Here is a 13,487-nt window from a genome sequence, read left to right as displayed (position 1 = left end):
TTGTTAACTGAACTGGAAAATGGAATCAATCTTTTGATATCCACGGAAAGCTGTCTATAATACGATGCCATAAATAACTATCAAAACATACTTAAATTGAATTTGATTATATTTGATATAAATAACTTTTTGTGCGCAAAACATATTTCACCAAAATTTTTGAAAGTGAATAAATTTCCTTAAAAATGTAAACTATCTTGTTTTGAATGAAATTTTGCTAATTGGCTGTGAGTCTGTCAGGGCCAGGGAAATTAAGGATAAGACATTGGACGATAATTTTTTTTACATCCACCAATATGCTAAAACAACATCTTACATGTAGATTAAAAGTTTTGGTTGAAAAGTTTAAATACAATTAGTTTTTAGCCAACCAATTGAAATTCAATAAAGGTACCCAAATAACGTTGTTCTAAAACATTGGGTACTATTTTAATTTACAGTACAATATCCCCTTCCTCCCGGGTCAGGGTAGGTTGTCTTAAAAATTACTCTCGACACACACGAGCCAAAATAACCACATTTTTAGGCCAAAAAAGGCAGAACATGCATGTTTCTTTTTGTTCTAAATTATAGCATTTATTCATTTTAAAATTGTATGATTAAAACAAGAATGACAACTTTCTTATCATCGAGGCTAAACAGGTCAGACAAACGAACATTAAATACAGATCTTCTAGACAATGATGTGTCTACTAGATATTTTAAATATTAACTATTCTAAACCCTAAACGTATCGTATTTCGAGTAAATTTGGAAGGGAATTTAGACATATGAAAATATTGAAATTGGGGAATATTTATATACGTGTGCAAGAATTCTATTTCAAAAATAGGATATTAATTCCCCTCTCCCTTCGTTCAAAAATACATCCCTATTTCTATTGTTCTAAATATTCAAATTTCTTAATATTTATATACGAAGTACTTGGTAAATAAATAGAAGATTTTGAAAAATAATAAATTTTTACGTTTTATATTTCTATTTCGAAATAAATCACGCAATCTTAAATTAAGTATGTTCGTTAAACAATTCCGAAATAAAATTTACTAGATATATTAGACTTTTAGGTTCTTTCTATGAAATTAATGTGATGACATAATTTCCTTACTCCAAAAAGTCTACCTGTTAAGAATACGACATTTTAGACGTCTTACTTTTTTCATTGCTTTTTTTACAGGGTAAAATAAAAATTCTTCCTAATATTAAAAAAGGATAATTTTGCATTACGTAAAAAAAGTATATAACGATAATGAAATATATTAAAGTTAACTTATAATAGTTTGTAATTGTATTTGTAACAATATATTTATAGATTCCCTGTTATTTGATATCATCCGTTTCCGGTGTATGCTGTTATATCAGGGATAAATATATACACAAAAATTCCTCCAACAAATTTTTATTATTTACCGTGGTCAAAACATATTAAAAAATCTTATTTTAAAAAATGTAAATATAACGAAATAAATTATATTGAAGTTTCTAATTACCCATGTACATTTCTACCTCGTGCACCTCGTGCACACACACATAGTTCTTCAGTCCTTATTTGAATTTCAGAGTGTATTGACACGTCATACTACGCGTTAGTTAGATACAAAGAAAAGTGAAAAATAATAAAAAATTTAATATTCAATGTGAAAACTTCAAATGGAATTATATTAATACAATAAAATAAAGTGATAAATATTATTTGCATAGTTATAAAAAAAAAGAAGAAAGAAACAAAGTCTTAGTCAAGTGTCAACACAAGAAGATCTAATTCTGTACTGTCGTCCGAAAAAAATTATTGTAGTCTATTGTTTTGAGTGAATGTCATAAGAGTACATACACGTCAAAATAATAGGCTATGTTTTCTATTTCGGAAGGCAGTACACATAATCATTTACTGTATATTAAGGTAAGGATTTTGTAATAATTTGTAGATATAAAGTGATAAGTCTGTTCGTTATAACTTAATTATTCTTATTTTGCCTTTTGGTAATTTCAATTTTAAACGCACAGATTTTATACTGTGAATAATTCGGCAAGCTCCATACTTTGTTTTTAATTATGTTTATTTTTTATTTTTTTATATCGTTCCAAAATTACAAAGTATCGGGTGTGTTTTATCGATAAGTCTTACCTAAAAATATTGAATCCCTGTGTTCGAAAAGAATTTCCGTGCATTTTTTTACGTCGTTCAGAACGGCTCGGCTCCACATTAGTTAAAAGTGAGTTTTTACAGTAATAATATGATTTAACGGTCTATTTCCTTAAATTAAACTTAAAAACCATATGTTACCAAATATACACACATCCGCAGCCGTATTTCTAGATTCGGCTCCGCGTTTTTTTGCATTGAAACTCGGTTTTAAATGTACGCTCATATTAAACCTGATTATCAAGCTGTTTTTAAACAAATTTACTTACAATTTTGCTTAGACTCTTATATATTCGCATTCTGATAATTCAGTTCTGACATTAATGTCCGTATTTTTTTTACATTTTAACAACAAATTTTTATGTGACCTAATTATCCGATTGGTCTGATTTTTGGTTTACTGATGTTTGAATGTACAATAATATAAGCGAAGCGGCAAGTACGCATTTTTATTTTTTTCCATCACCCTTTAATTGAAATTCAAATTTATTTTTGGATATTTAGTATTTACTTTCATTTGATGTCCAACTTATTTACTCTAGAACCTCGAGCAAGAGACCATCCACGCATAAAGACACAAGACAAGTATGATTTGAGTAATGTTTTTGGCTTCGCTACTTATTGATTATTCATCCTTGTTAAATTAAATAACAATACTGCAAAAAAAATAAATATATCAATAAACAGTTTTTTGGGTTTTATTACAACATTTATTTTATAATGGTAATGATACAGATATTTAAAAAACACAAAATTATTTCATTAAATTATTTGTTTTACTTTACTTCTACTTTATTTCTTTCCAACATAATTAATATGATAAACATATTTACAAAAATTATTTCACTTTTCCAGTTCCTTGGTTGCTGTCTTCTTGGTAACTTTTACCTGCCTATCCCAAAATGCTTGGGACTTCTTGGGGACTAGCTTGTTCATCTTCAAGAACATGATGGCGTGGATGGTTTCTTTCTCTAGGTTATAGCGCCTCGATGAGTAAACTAATTTGAGGTGTGAGAAAATTCTCTCACACCTCGCATTAGAAACAGGTAAGTTGTTGAAGTTGGTCATCAAACTGACAAGTCCAGGTGGATAACATATCTTCTCTGCAACATGTTCATACCTGGCAGTAAGCATCCTGTGGCTTGCGGTCATTGCTCCTTGTTTGTACAGTTTCTGGCGTTCTTCAACATCGAAATCCTTGGACTTAGATTTTTTGACTTTCGCAATTTCCTCCTTTATCTTAGCGACTTCACGTTGGTAACCGTATGTCAAGGCATGCAACTTGGATTCTTCTATGTTACTCCAATCCTTCAGCCCAGCTTTCAGGTGTTTCTTCATGACGTCCAGGGGATCCTTCTGTTTGTCACGTTGTTCTTTCTTTTTCTTCTTGGCTGCTGCTTGAGCCTGAATTTCTTTGAACTCTTGTTGTTTGTTCCAAAACATCTTTTGGATGGGTGTCATCATGCCTGTAATACATAAATATAATTAATAAAAATGATAATTGAATTATTTAACTAATGTTATTATTATTATCTATTTTAATTAATATTGTATATCTTTACCTGTGGGAGGTGCAGTTTCTGGAGATTCGTACTCGTCAGCTTCGGAATCCTCATTGTCGGCATCCGCATTAGCTCTACGCAGGTCGGCCTCTTCATCTGCCTTTTCTTCAGGACTTAGGTTGGCTCTCAGTGAGATTCGGTGTAGCCGTTCACCCAACAACCTACAATTTTTGGGTGCTTGTTGTAAAATTGTTTTTGCTTCATCCTGTGTCACCGTAAAGCTTTGTGTGCCACTCGCAATCATTTCCAAATGACTGCGTGACAGGGGGTGTAGGTAGAGACAGACTTGCCAGCCTGCATTAGTACGGACAATCTTGTTAACTCTCAGGTGAAGGAACTTGAATACACGTCTAGCGAATAAGTTGCCAGGCATACTTGTCCGTAGGGTAAAGAACACCGTATCCAGCATGGTGAACATCTGGACGATTGTGGCCTCATGGGCTTGTGCAGGAATTGTCAGCATGGTATCCACACACTCCAACACTTCCAGGACTTCTCTGAGGGCAAGAACCTGGTCAGGTGTTGGCCGCAGATTGTCAAACTTCTTGTTGACTAAAATAAAAATTAAAAATTAATTCTATTGATATATACAGTTCTAATTTTTAATTAAGGGAACGAGAGAAGAAATAATTTATTTAGTTTAAATTTTAATAAACTTCTATTTGTTACCTTTCTCTTTTGTTTAATTAAGGGACAGAGAGAAATTTAAGTTGGTAATTTTGTTAGTTTTAAATTGTTGTTTAAATTATAATTAACTTTTTTGGGTTTACCTTTCTGATCCTGCACGGATTTTTTCACCTTCTGAAGTAGTTGTTTGTTGTCAAACAACTCTAAGAACCGCTTTATCATGTTCATTCTGGAGCTCCATCTCGTCTCCACGTATCTGGTAAGCATACGTTGTCCACTCTCTACCAAAATGCGACGCAGCTTCTTGTTATTCATAATTTTACTGACCAGCTTTGCCAGGTTAATTATGGTTCTGTTGTACCCCTTCCCTTTCTAAAAAAATATAATATTTGTTAATTTTCACGTTTTTGTATAATTTATTATTTAACTTTTTAAGTTACTGTATAAGTTATTTAGTTGGTTCTATTAATCATTTAATTAATTTACTTACAACTTTGGCAGCCTGCTTCAACGCCAACTCCACTTGGTGGTTGAGGCAAACACCTCCCACTATAAGTCCACATTTCTGCTCATCACATATCATTGTTTTCTGGATGTTCTCTTCTATTAGTTTCCCGAAATTTGTGATTGCTGAAAAGAAATAATTTAATAAATTAATATAATTTAGTTAAATGCATTTCGTGAAACTACCCCTGTAAATCATTAAATGTAATTCATTGAATTTTTTGGGAATGAATTTAATTTAACTTTACTTACCCTCTCTTTGTTGTGGATCTTTGATGGCGATGGACCTGTAGAAAATCGCACTTGATATGCCGCCATCGCCTTGTCTTGTTCCTGCCAGGGTTTCTTCATCTCCATCCTGACCCTCACCTTCGGCTTCTACAACACCATCCTCAACCTCATCTAAATCTTCTATAAACATATCCAACGGGATTTCATCTTCACTATCAGCCTCAGGTGTGTCTTCCTTATCACTATCATCATCATCATCACTGACTCCCTCATCTTCATCCTCATGGTTCATGAAACTTGTATACTCTGTGGGGGTTTTCCCGTGCTCTTCATTGAGTATCTTGACGGACTAAAGAATGAAAAATAAATTAATGATTTACTTTCTAATGGTATTGTTTTATAATATTAATTCTCGTATTCATTCAAATATTCATCTAAAAAAACTGGTTTTATCTTACAATTGTACATTTTACATCCGCGGAAAGCCATTTAAAATACGATGCGAGAAAAAACTATTAAATAGTTATGATTTTATAATTATAATTTATAATTTTTCATTACCTTTACACAGTTGGCAGCCGAGTCGGATGTGGAGCTGAGAAGTTGATAATGCTCAAGCCCAAACCTTTTCAACAGTTCTTCGAAATATTCGTAGATGCTGCGGCCGGAAGCATCGGGTTTAGGCATCTAAACATAAGTAATTAATCAAATTATCATTTAGGTATTTGTGGTCATTCTAAATTTCTAAGAATTAATTTTAAACTTATACCTGTTCACAGGCGAGCAACAATTCTTTGGGACCGTCTGCATCGGTATAGTTTGCAGTTACTGAAAAATTAGTAATTCTTTTATATTATTCATTCATAATAGTTTACTTTACTTTATTTAATTCAGGTTATGTAGCTGCTGCAGTTGTAATTGCATTAATAAATAATAATAGTTTATTTATTTTATTTAGGTTACCTGCAATGAAGTCGGTGTGGTGAACATTGCCGAAGTCGAAGGAAAGGTGCAAACCTGCGGAAACAAAGATAATATTGATTATAATTATTTGTTATTTAAAATAATTAAATATTAACATTTTTTCCGCAGGTGTGCACCTTTCCTTCGATTTCGGCAATGTACACACCCGCGGAAGTGAAGATAATTTAAATTAATTATTTGTTATTTCTTTCAGATTTTGAAATTATTTAGTAATGTTTTAGTTTATAAATTATAATACTTAATAGTTAATAGTTATTAATACCTTTATTTTCTAAAATCTTCTTGAAGGATTCCATGTAATACTTGTGCTGCCCCTGCAGCCAGTTATGAAGCTGTTTGCTGGTGGGTGCATCCTGCTTCTTGCCTTTCTCAAGTAAACCGACCTGCTTGGCGATGATATGGTCAAAGGCATTGGCATCCTTATCCTTAAAGCGAATTTTTTAAAGTTAGTATGTTTTTCAACCTATTTTTAAAAAATACACTATTCTAACTGACATGAAGATATATTTCGATTTTAGCAATCATTTTCAATTAATTTTGTTTAAAAAAATATAGGTATGAGACATTAGATAACAGCAAATATGATCAAAAATATTAAACATACATTTACCTTAAAGCGAAGGAAACTTTCATTATTAACCAGTTTTCCTGTTATGTGGCGCAGCGCTTCTAGGGCAGTGACGTATATTTTGACTTCATGGATAACTTCAGCATCTGCCTGGGCCTGTTGAAACTTCCTCTGAAAGCTGGCCAGGTTCACTCCCTTCCTATACTCTCGGTAAACATCTCTGTGGTCAATGATCCAGTGACGGGTAAACCTCCTAAACAGGTAAGCAATTAATATTATTTTTTTTAGCAAAGCTACTCTATAATTCACCTTGTCTGTCAGTATATATTTTTAATCAATGTTTATGAATACTTAATACCAGTGTTCTGGAGCCGGGAGCAGCAACATTTTTTGTGGAGCCGGATCCGGAGCCGTATTTTTTGTTAAAAACGGCTCCGGCTCCGGACTAGGTAAAAATGATTTTTTAAAGTAATATTATAATTTGGCAACGGTCTATTTCCATATAATAAACTGAAAAACTATTGTTACTTAACAAATAGACACACATCCTTCTACTTTTATATAGCTTTAATCAAATAAAAGCAAAATATTTTATATTATTTATCTTATTTTATCAAATTCAATAATGGAAAAAAATTGATATATTAATTTTAAGGTAGGAGCCGGAGCTGGAGCCGGAGCCGTATTTCCAAATACGGCTCCCCGGAGCCGGAGCCGCATCAAAATTATACGGCTCCGGCACGTTGCGTTAATACATCATGTTATTTTATGTCAACTTAATATTATTACCTAAGAAGGTTAGTTTCTTGCAGTATAAATTTCTCTCTTGGTTTTCCCTCTGTGGGGTATTCTTTCACGTGGTATGTGCCATCCCAGGTATGGAAGTTACAGTATTTGCACCCCCGCCCCCACGGGGTCTTATTCTGACCCTTTCCAGGGTAGTTGGGGATCATGTAAGCATGATCTTCAAGCACTTTAACCAAGTAGACATAAACCTGAAGTAATTTTAATTTTATTAAACATTTTATTTAATAATCTCACACCTGTAACTCTTTTTTTAGTTGTGTTCCTTTCTTGACTTTTAGTTTTGCTTTCAAAAAGTGTCACTTTTGCCCCCCCCCCCCCCCTCTACATTTTATTATTATTTTTAGTAATTATGTTTGTACCTTATCACCATTACTATATGTTATCCTCTTCCCATCAAGAATTGCCCCCCCCCCCCCTCTACATTTTATTATTATTTTTAGTATTTATGTTTGTACCTTATCACCATTACTATATGTTATCCTCTTCCCATCAAGGCGGTCATAGAGCGAGTGTGTGTCCCCTTGTACTGTACCCACGCAGTCTAGGTAATCAATAGAACAGTTAATTTAATATATAGGTAAAGTAAAACAAACTAGTATTCTAGAAATTTATGTATTTACGGTTGAGATTGTATGGTTATTAATTATAAATATAATATAATGTATTTTATTTAAGTACAGACAAATAGACATCCTGTCAATTAAATTTTTAATGTTACTACCTATGTTATTGATATTAATTATACTAATTTAAGCTTACCTTTGATGAACATATGTTCCGTACTGTCACTGTTCATCTTGGGTTTATTCTTGGATCCTTTTGTACGGCCACCTCTCCCTTTTGGCTTTTCTCCAGCTGGGGATGACTGTGCTGAAGAAGGTGTGTCTCCAGCTGGTGTTGTAGGTGTGGCTGCGGCTTTAGGTGTGGCTGCGGCTTTAGGTGTGGCTGTTGTACTTGTAGGTGATGGAGACGGCGGCGGCGTTACGTTGAGTGGGCGCATTGGTGATGTATCTGGTGTTGTTTGTGAAGCTGGTTGTGGGCTTGCTGGTTTTGACCTTAAAATAATTAATTAATTAATTAATATTATTTTTCCCTTGCCCTCTGGACAAAATATAAAAATTATTTGGCTACTTGTTTTTTTTACCTCGATTGGGGAGAAGGTTTGGGGGGTGAAGTTGGATTTTCAGGTTCTGGGCTGTCAGGTTTTGACCTTAAAAAAATAGCCTATTATTTTAATTATTAATTAATATTATTTTTCCCTTGCCCTCTGGACAAAATATAAAAATTATTTGGCTACTTGTTTTTTTTACCTCGATTGGGGAGAAGGTTTGGGGGGTGAAGTTGGATTTTCAGGTTCTGGGCTGTCAGGTTTTGACCTTAAAAAAATAGCCTATTATTTTAATTATTAATTAATATTATTTTTCCCTTGCCCTCTGGACAAAATAAAAAAAAAATTATTTGGCTACTTGTTTTTTTTACCTCGATTGGGGAGAAGACTCTGTTCTTCTTTTCTTGACCCTTGGAGGTGAACACAACTTTGTTATTATTCGCTTCCGTTGTGGATCAGCTATTTTTGAAGTGACTGGAGTGCAACTGAAATTAAATAAATAAATAAATTTTCAATTTCTCTGGTTCTTTTTAGAACCCACCAAATTTACCAAATTTGGGATTATATTCTAAAAAAAAATGGCCTCTCTTGGTGTGTAGAGCACCGAGAGTTGCTGAACATGGAAGGAATGCGCCCCGGAGGATGGATGGAGGACCCAACCTAACCTGACCAAAAGTAAGTAAGGATATTTTTTTAACATTTACCTACCCTAAGATAAAAAGCTACTGTAAAAATACAAAGGAACCCACTACTTTTCATAATCCCATTTATTATAATTTTATTAGGGGTATGCATTTGAGCTTAATAGTAAATAAAAAGTAAAAATACGACGAAACCCACTAATTTTATAAGGGGTAGTTTCACGAAATGCATTTGAGCTTAATAAATAAAAAGTTACTGTAAAAATCCCATTTCTATACTTTTTTTAGCATGGGTAGATGCACTTCGTGAAACTACCCCTTTTAGTTTTTTTATAACATTATTAAATATAAAATGAAAATATTATTATTACCTAATGTTATCACTGGGGGTTATTTTTTTTGTGGGGGTCCCCAACCCCTCCTTCTCCTCCAACATTACCGACCCTGGAGTGCAACTGAAAATTAAATAAATAAATAACATTTACCTACCCTAAGATAAAAAGTTACTGTAAAAATACATTACAAAGGAACCCACTACTTTTCATAATCCCATTTATTATAATTTTATTAGGGGTATGCATTTGAGCTTAATAGTAAATAAAAAGTAAAAATACGACGAAACCCACTAATTTTATAAGGGGTAGTTTCACGAAATGCATTTGAGCTTAATAAATAAACTTCGTGAAACTACCCCTTTTAGTTTTTTTATAACATTATTAAATATAAAATGAAAATATTATTATTACCTAATGTTATCACTGGGGGTTATTTTTTTGGGGGGGGACCCCAAACCCTCCTTTTCCTCCAACATATCAAGGTCAACCTCATCCAAAATATCGGGTATGCTTGCATCAGGGATCGTCTTACGTTCACGCAAACTACGAGTACGCGTAACTGAAGAGTCAGGCATAGCTTGGACAACCTCACTGTCATCATCGTCACCTATAACTTTATTAGAGTCAGGCTCAGCCATTCTCTAACGATGTTGTAACTGAACTAAAACTAAAAAAAAAGATTAATATTAATTATGACTTTATGACTTTAAGCCTAAGGTGGTGAGAATGGCCAGGTTACCGCTTACATTGGATGATTGGGGGAAGAAAAGGGTTAACAACTTAACAGTAACTCCACCCATAATTTTATTTTTTGGAATAGTAAGGGATAAAATAAACACACATAAAAGAAAGTGTGGGGGGGGGGGGGGTATAACTATAATCCGTATCCAATTACTACGAAGTACGAGGGAAATCATGGGATGTGTTGGAAAATATTTATATGACATGTAAGACTAAGAATTCTCCTAATTTCCCCTTGAGGAGGGGGGAGGATTTGATGCTTAATCTGCAGAAGGGGTAATTTAACACTTAATTTACCCTCCGTAAAAGATTAAAGATTAAAAGATTAAAGATTATTTGAAACCTGCCCCACCCCCCTTTTTCAACACTTCTTATTTGAATATAATTATATGTAATCTTTTTTTCTCCACCCATCATAACGTAATGGTTAGGAGGAGATGGGGGGGGGGGGGGAACCAACAAGATTTAATTTGGATTTAATACGATGAAATTTTAGTAAATAAATTAGCCGTTAGAGGCTGGATATTTCAAATTGTTTTTCAATTTATACTTAAGTTTCATCATTCATTGGTAAGAAAAGTTAAAAATTATATTTCAAGTTTTAGAAACCTATTTTTAAGAAAAGTTACATTTGAGATGAATAGAATTAAAAAAGTATTCGGTAATGTAGACAAACAAAATTGCTTCATAGTTACATATTGGAAGTTACATAACATTCAAGGATTACCATTTTTATTGTCAGCTTTGATGTCACTTTATGAAGGCTTTTTGGCCAATTATAGAATAGATTGATGATAATGATATGATGAATATCTGTATCATTTCATATCTTTTAAAAACAAAGTTTTATACCAACGTTTTCTTTTTGGTTTGCTCAACAATTTTGGGGAATTTTGGGACTTGGTTGCTTCATTAAGTTGAGTGTAAAAACGTTTCAACTATTAATTGTTATTTACAAAAGGGGTAATTTTGTGCATCATCATTGGGAGTGTACATCAATTTATCGGCCATTATAATATAAGGTTATAATTTATAAAGGTGTCATATATATAAACCTTTCTTAAAAGTTAAAAAAAAAACTCTCTCCCGTCACCCAGCATTAGTGGAAAATTTTTATAAAGGAAAATTTAAATAAATAAAGGGATTATTCATTGTATTTTTTTTTGGGGGGGGGGGGGTTATATTCAAAATCAAGTTCAACCCTTTCTTTTCATATATTCTATGTATAATAAAGGTGTCATATATATATTATGGAAAATTTTTATAAAGGAAAATTCAAAATTTAAATAAATAAAGGGATTATTCTTTGTATCTTTTTTTTTGGGGGGGGGGGTTATATTCAAAATCAAGTTCAACCCTTTCTTTTCATATAGCAACCCTTCTTAAATAGGGGAGGGGGGGGGGAGACTAGTGTAAAATAAACAGCCCATTGCCCTTCCCTTTATTTTGGGGGGGGGGGGGACTATAAAGGTGTTAACTGTTACTTACATGTAAAACCCTTTTCCCCCACCCATATATGTTTGGATATTGACCTCTAGGCTCTAAATGCGGATGCCACTTATTTTAAAGGGTATGTAAAGATAAAATTTTTTCATACAGAACAATAATTTTCTATAATTAGGGTCAGTTTGTCCGTCGACTATTTGTCGACTATTCTGAACTATTTAAGTGTTTGTGTTATTATCCGTTTGTTATACAGTTTCAGAAATCGTTTTAATCTTACAGAACAATAGCTTTTTTATAATTAGGGCTGGTCAATCTCCGTAAGAAAGCGGATAGCTTTTTTCATTTCTGGTAATGTAGGCATTTGCTTCCTGTATCCGTTTGTCATAAAGTTTCAGTACTAGTTTTTATGGATGTTTTAATCCTTGTTAATATTCCCCAATATACAAGGTATATTGATAAAAGCTTTTTTTTTGGGGGTGGGGGGGAACATTTATGACCGCATAAAGCTAAGGGTCAACTCATGATACAGGAAATATGAGACCTTAGAGAACAAGGACAAATCGTTACAATTTACAAAACTAACTAACTCCAATCCAAATAAAATAAAAATATTTATTTTCATTTTATTTAAGTCAACATAGTTTATTTATTTATTTAGATTATTTATTTCATTAAAGTAAAAAAAGTTATGATTATTGTTTTGTTAGTATGTTAGGTTAAATAATAAATTAGTACATATTACTTGAGTTAGAATGATTAATACATTATTTAATGGTTATTGGTGGTTTATTTTTTAACTTTTCTTTCACTTTATGATATTAGCAAGTTTGATATATGGTTGAGTTGAAATGTAGAAGACAGTAAGCAGGGTGGAGGGTTGGATAATGTAGGGTGTTGGATCTTTGGAAGGTGGATTATTATAGAGTAGATACGCTGAAAGCCTGAAACAAAAAATCTTAAGTCTTAACAGCTATGTGAGGGAGAGGGGGGGGGTGGTAATTTATCTATCCTTTACAACCCTCTCACATACTCACACGACAATACAAATACACATAATAAATACTAGGATATGACAATGAAAGAAAAATCGAGATTTTTGGAATAAAGAAAGGGGAGAATAAATTATTTAAAAGTCTTATCTATTATACAAATTTTATATCTAAGTTTTCATATTTATTGAATTGTTTACAAGTAAAACTGATATGGTTCTGATATCGCAAAAACCAATCAACCAATATTATTTTTTTATAATTCATTCTAAAAAAATAAAAAAAACTCATCAATATTTAATTTTTAAAGTTTTCATATTTATTGAATTGTTTAAAAGTAAAACTGATATGGTTCTGAGTTCTGATATCGCAAAAACCAATCAACCAATATTATTTTTTTTATAATTCATTCTATAAAAATAAAAAACTCATCAATATTTAATTTTTAAAAAAAATTGTATAAAAAGTAAAAAAAAAACACTGAGAAAATATTAGGTGTAGAGGTTTCGTGTTTTTTCTAGACAGCCATATTGGCTATTTTTCCAAATTTTGACGAAACGAAAAAATTTATTGGAAAATATCAGTAAATATTAACTTTCAGGATCGTATAAATTTAGAAAAGATTTTAATATTTAGGTTTCCTGTCCAAATTCAACCCTTTCCCTAATTATTATAAACGTCTTTGGACAGTTAGAAAATAGGGGGAATATTAAAGAAATATTGACCCGACAGTTTCAAATTTCCATCGTCTAAGATCTATTGAATAGATTTCTAGTAGACATATGTCTGCTTCTAGAAATT

At 32.3% G+C, this 13,487-nt stretch overlaps 5 protein-coding genes across 9 annotated transcripts in view; 2 read left to right on the top strand and 3 right to left on the bottom strand.

Moving 5' to 3' along the window:
• The window catches only part of Pyroxd1 (pyridine nucleotide-disulfide oxidoreductase domain 1), a 418,591-nt gene that overhangs the window by 28,868 nt on the left and 376,236 nt on the right, over positions 1–13,487 (top strand). The gene's annotated exons all lie outside the window — the stretch shown is intronic.
• LOC145327615 (adaptin ear-binding coat-associated protein 1-like) overlaps positions 1–13,487 on the top strand; it is a 356,073-nt gene that overhangs the window by 28,868 nt on the left and 313,718 nt on the right. The gene's annotated exons all lie outside the window — the stretch shown is intronic.
• On the bottom strand, positions 2,730–4,309 carry LOC145328332 (uncharacterized). The gene is made up of 2 exons (XM_080171963.1): positions 3,706–4,309; positions 2,730–3,609 (listed from the first exon to the last, which is right to left on the bottom strand). The coding sequence occupies exons 1-2, from the start codon at positions 4,166–4,168 to the stop codon at positions 2,987–2,989; spliced, it is 1,086 nt and encodes a 361-aa protein (XP_080028089.1). The 5' UTR covers positions 4,169–4,309; the 3' UTR covers positions 2,730–2,986.
• LOC145328333 (uncharacterized) lies at positions 4,292–5,876 on the bottom strand. Its single transcript, XM_080171964.1, has 5 exons — positions 5,837–5,876; positions 5,629–5,754; positions 5,089–5,416; positions 4,823–4,962; positions 4,292–4,704 (listed from the first exon to the last, which is right to left on the bottom strand). Exons 2-5 carry the CDS (start codon positions 5,752–5,754, stop codon positions 4,411–4,413), a joined length of 888 nt encoding a protein of 295 aa, XP_080028090.1. The 5' UTR covers positions 5,837–5,876; the 3' UTR covers positions 4,292–4,410.
• Positions 6,213–10,008, bottom strand: LOC145328331 (uncharacterized). Its single transcript, XM_080171962.1, has 7 exons — positions 9,922–10,008; positions 9,547–9,630; positions 8,186–9,019; positions 7,882–7,967; positions 7,409–7,614; positions 6,662–6,872; positions 6,213–6,476 (listed from the first exon to the last, which is right to left on the bottom strand). Exons 3-7 carry the CDS (start codon positions 8,424–8,426, stop codon positions 6,297–6,299), a joined length of 924 nt encoding a protein of 307 aa, XP_080028088.1. The 5' UTR covers positions 8,427–9,019; positions 9,547–9,630; positions 9,922–10,008; the 3' UTR covers positions 6,213–6,296.

Source organism: Acartia tonsa, chromosome 9, assembly GCF_053477335.1.
Source record: "Acartia tonsa isolate MP-2025a chromosome 9, ASM5347733v1, whole genome shotgun sequence".
NCBI lineage: Eukaryota > Metazoa > Arthropoda > Copepoda > Calanoida > Acartiidae > Acartia > Acartia tonsa.
The sequence above is the reverse complement of the archived record's forward strand: the minus strand, read 5'-3'. Positions and strand labels throughout refer to the sequence as shown.

Coding starts and splice junctions, on each gene's coding strand:
- LOC145328332 (XM_080171963.1), bottom strand. CDS start 4,168: ATGCTGACAATTCCTGCACAAGCCCATGAGGCCACAATCGTCCAGATG. Junction 3,610..3,705: donor AGAAACTGCACCTCCCACAG/GTAAAGATATAC, acceptor TATGTATTACAG/GCATGATGACACCCATCCAA.
- LOC145328333 (XM_080171964.1), bottom strand. CDS start 5,754: ATGCCTAAACCCGATGCTTCCGGCCGCAGCATCTACGAATATTTCGAA. Junction 5,417..5,628: donor CGGCTGCCAACTGTGTAAAG/GTAATGAAAAAT, acceptor TTCATTCTTTAG/TCCGTCAAGATACTCAATGA. Junction 4,963..5,088: donor AGATCCACAACAAAGAGAGG/GTAAGTAAAGTT, acceptor ATTTCTTTTCAG/CAATCACAAATTTCGGGAAA.
- LOC145328331 (XM_080171962.1), bottom strand. CDS start 8,426: ATGCGCCCACTCAACGTAACGCCGCCGCCGTCTCCATCACCTACAAGT. Junction 7,615..7,881: donor CATATAGTAATGGTGATAAG/GTACAAACATAA, acceptor AAATTACTTCAG/GTTTATGTCTACTTGGTTAA. Junction 6,873..7,408: donor CAAGAAACTAACCTTCTTAG/GTAATAATATTA, acceptor TTACCTGTTTAG/GAGGTTTACCCGTCACTGGA.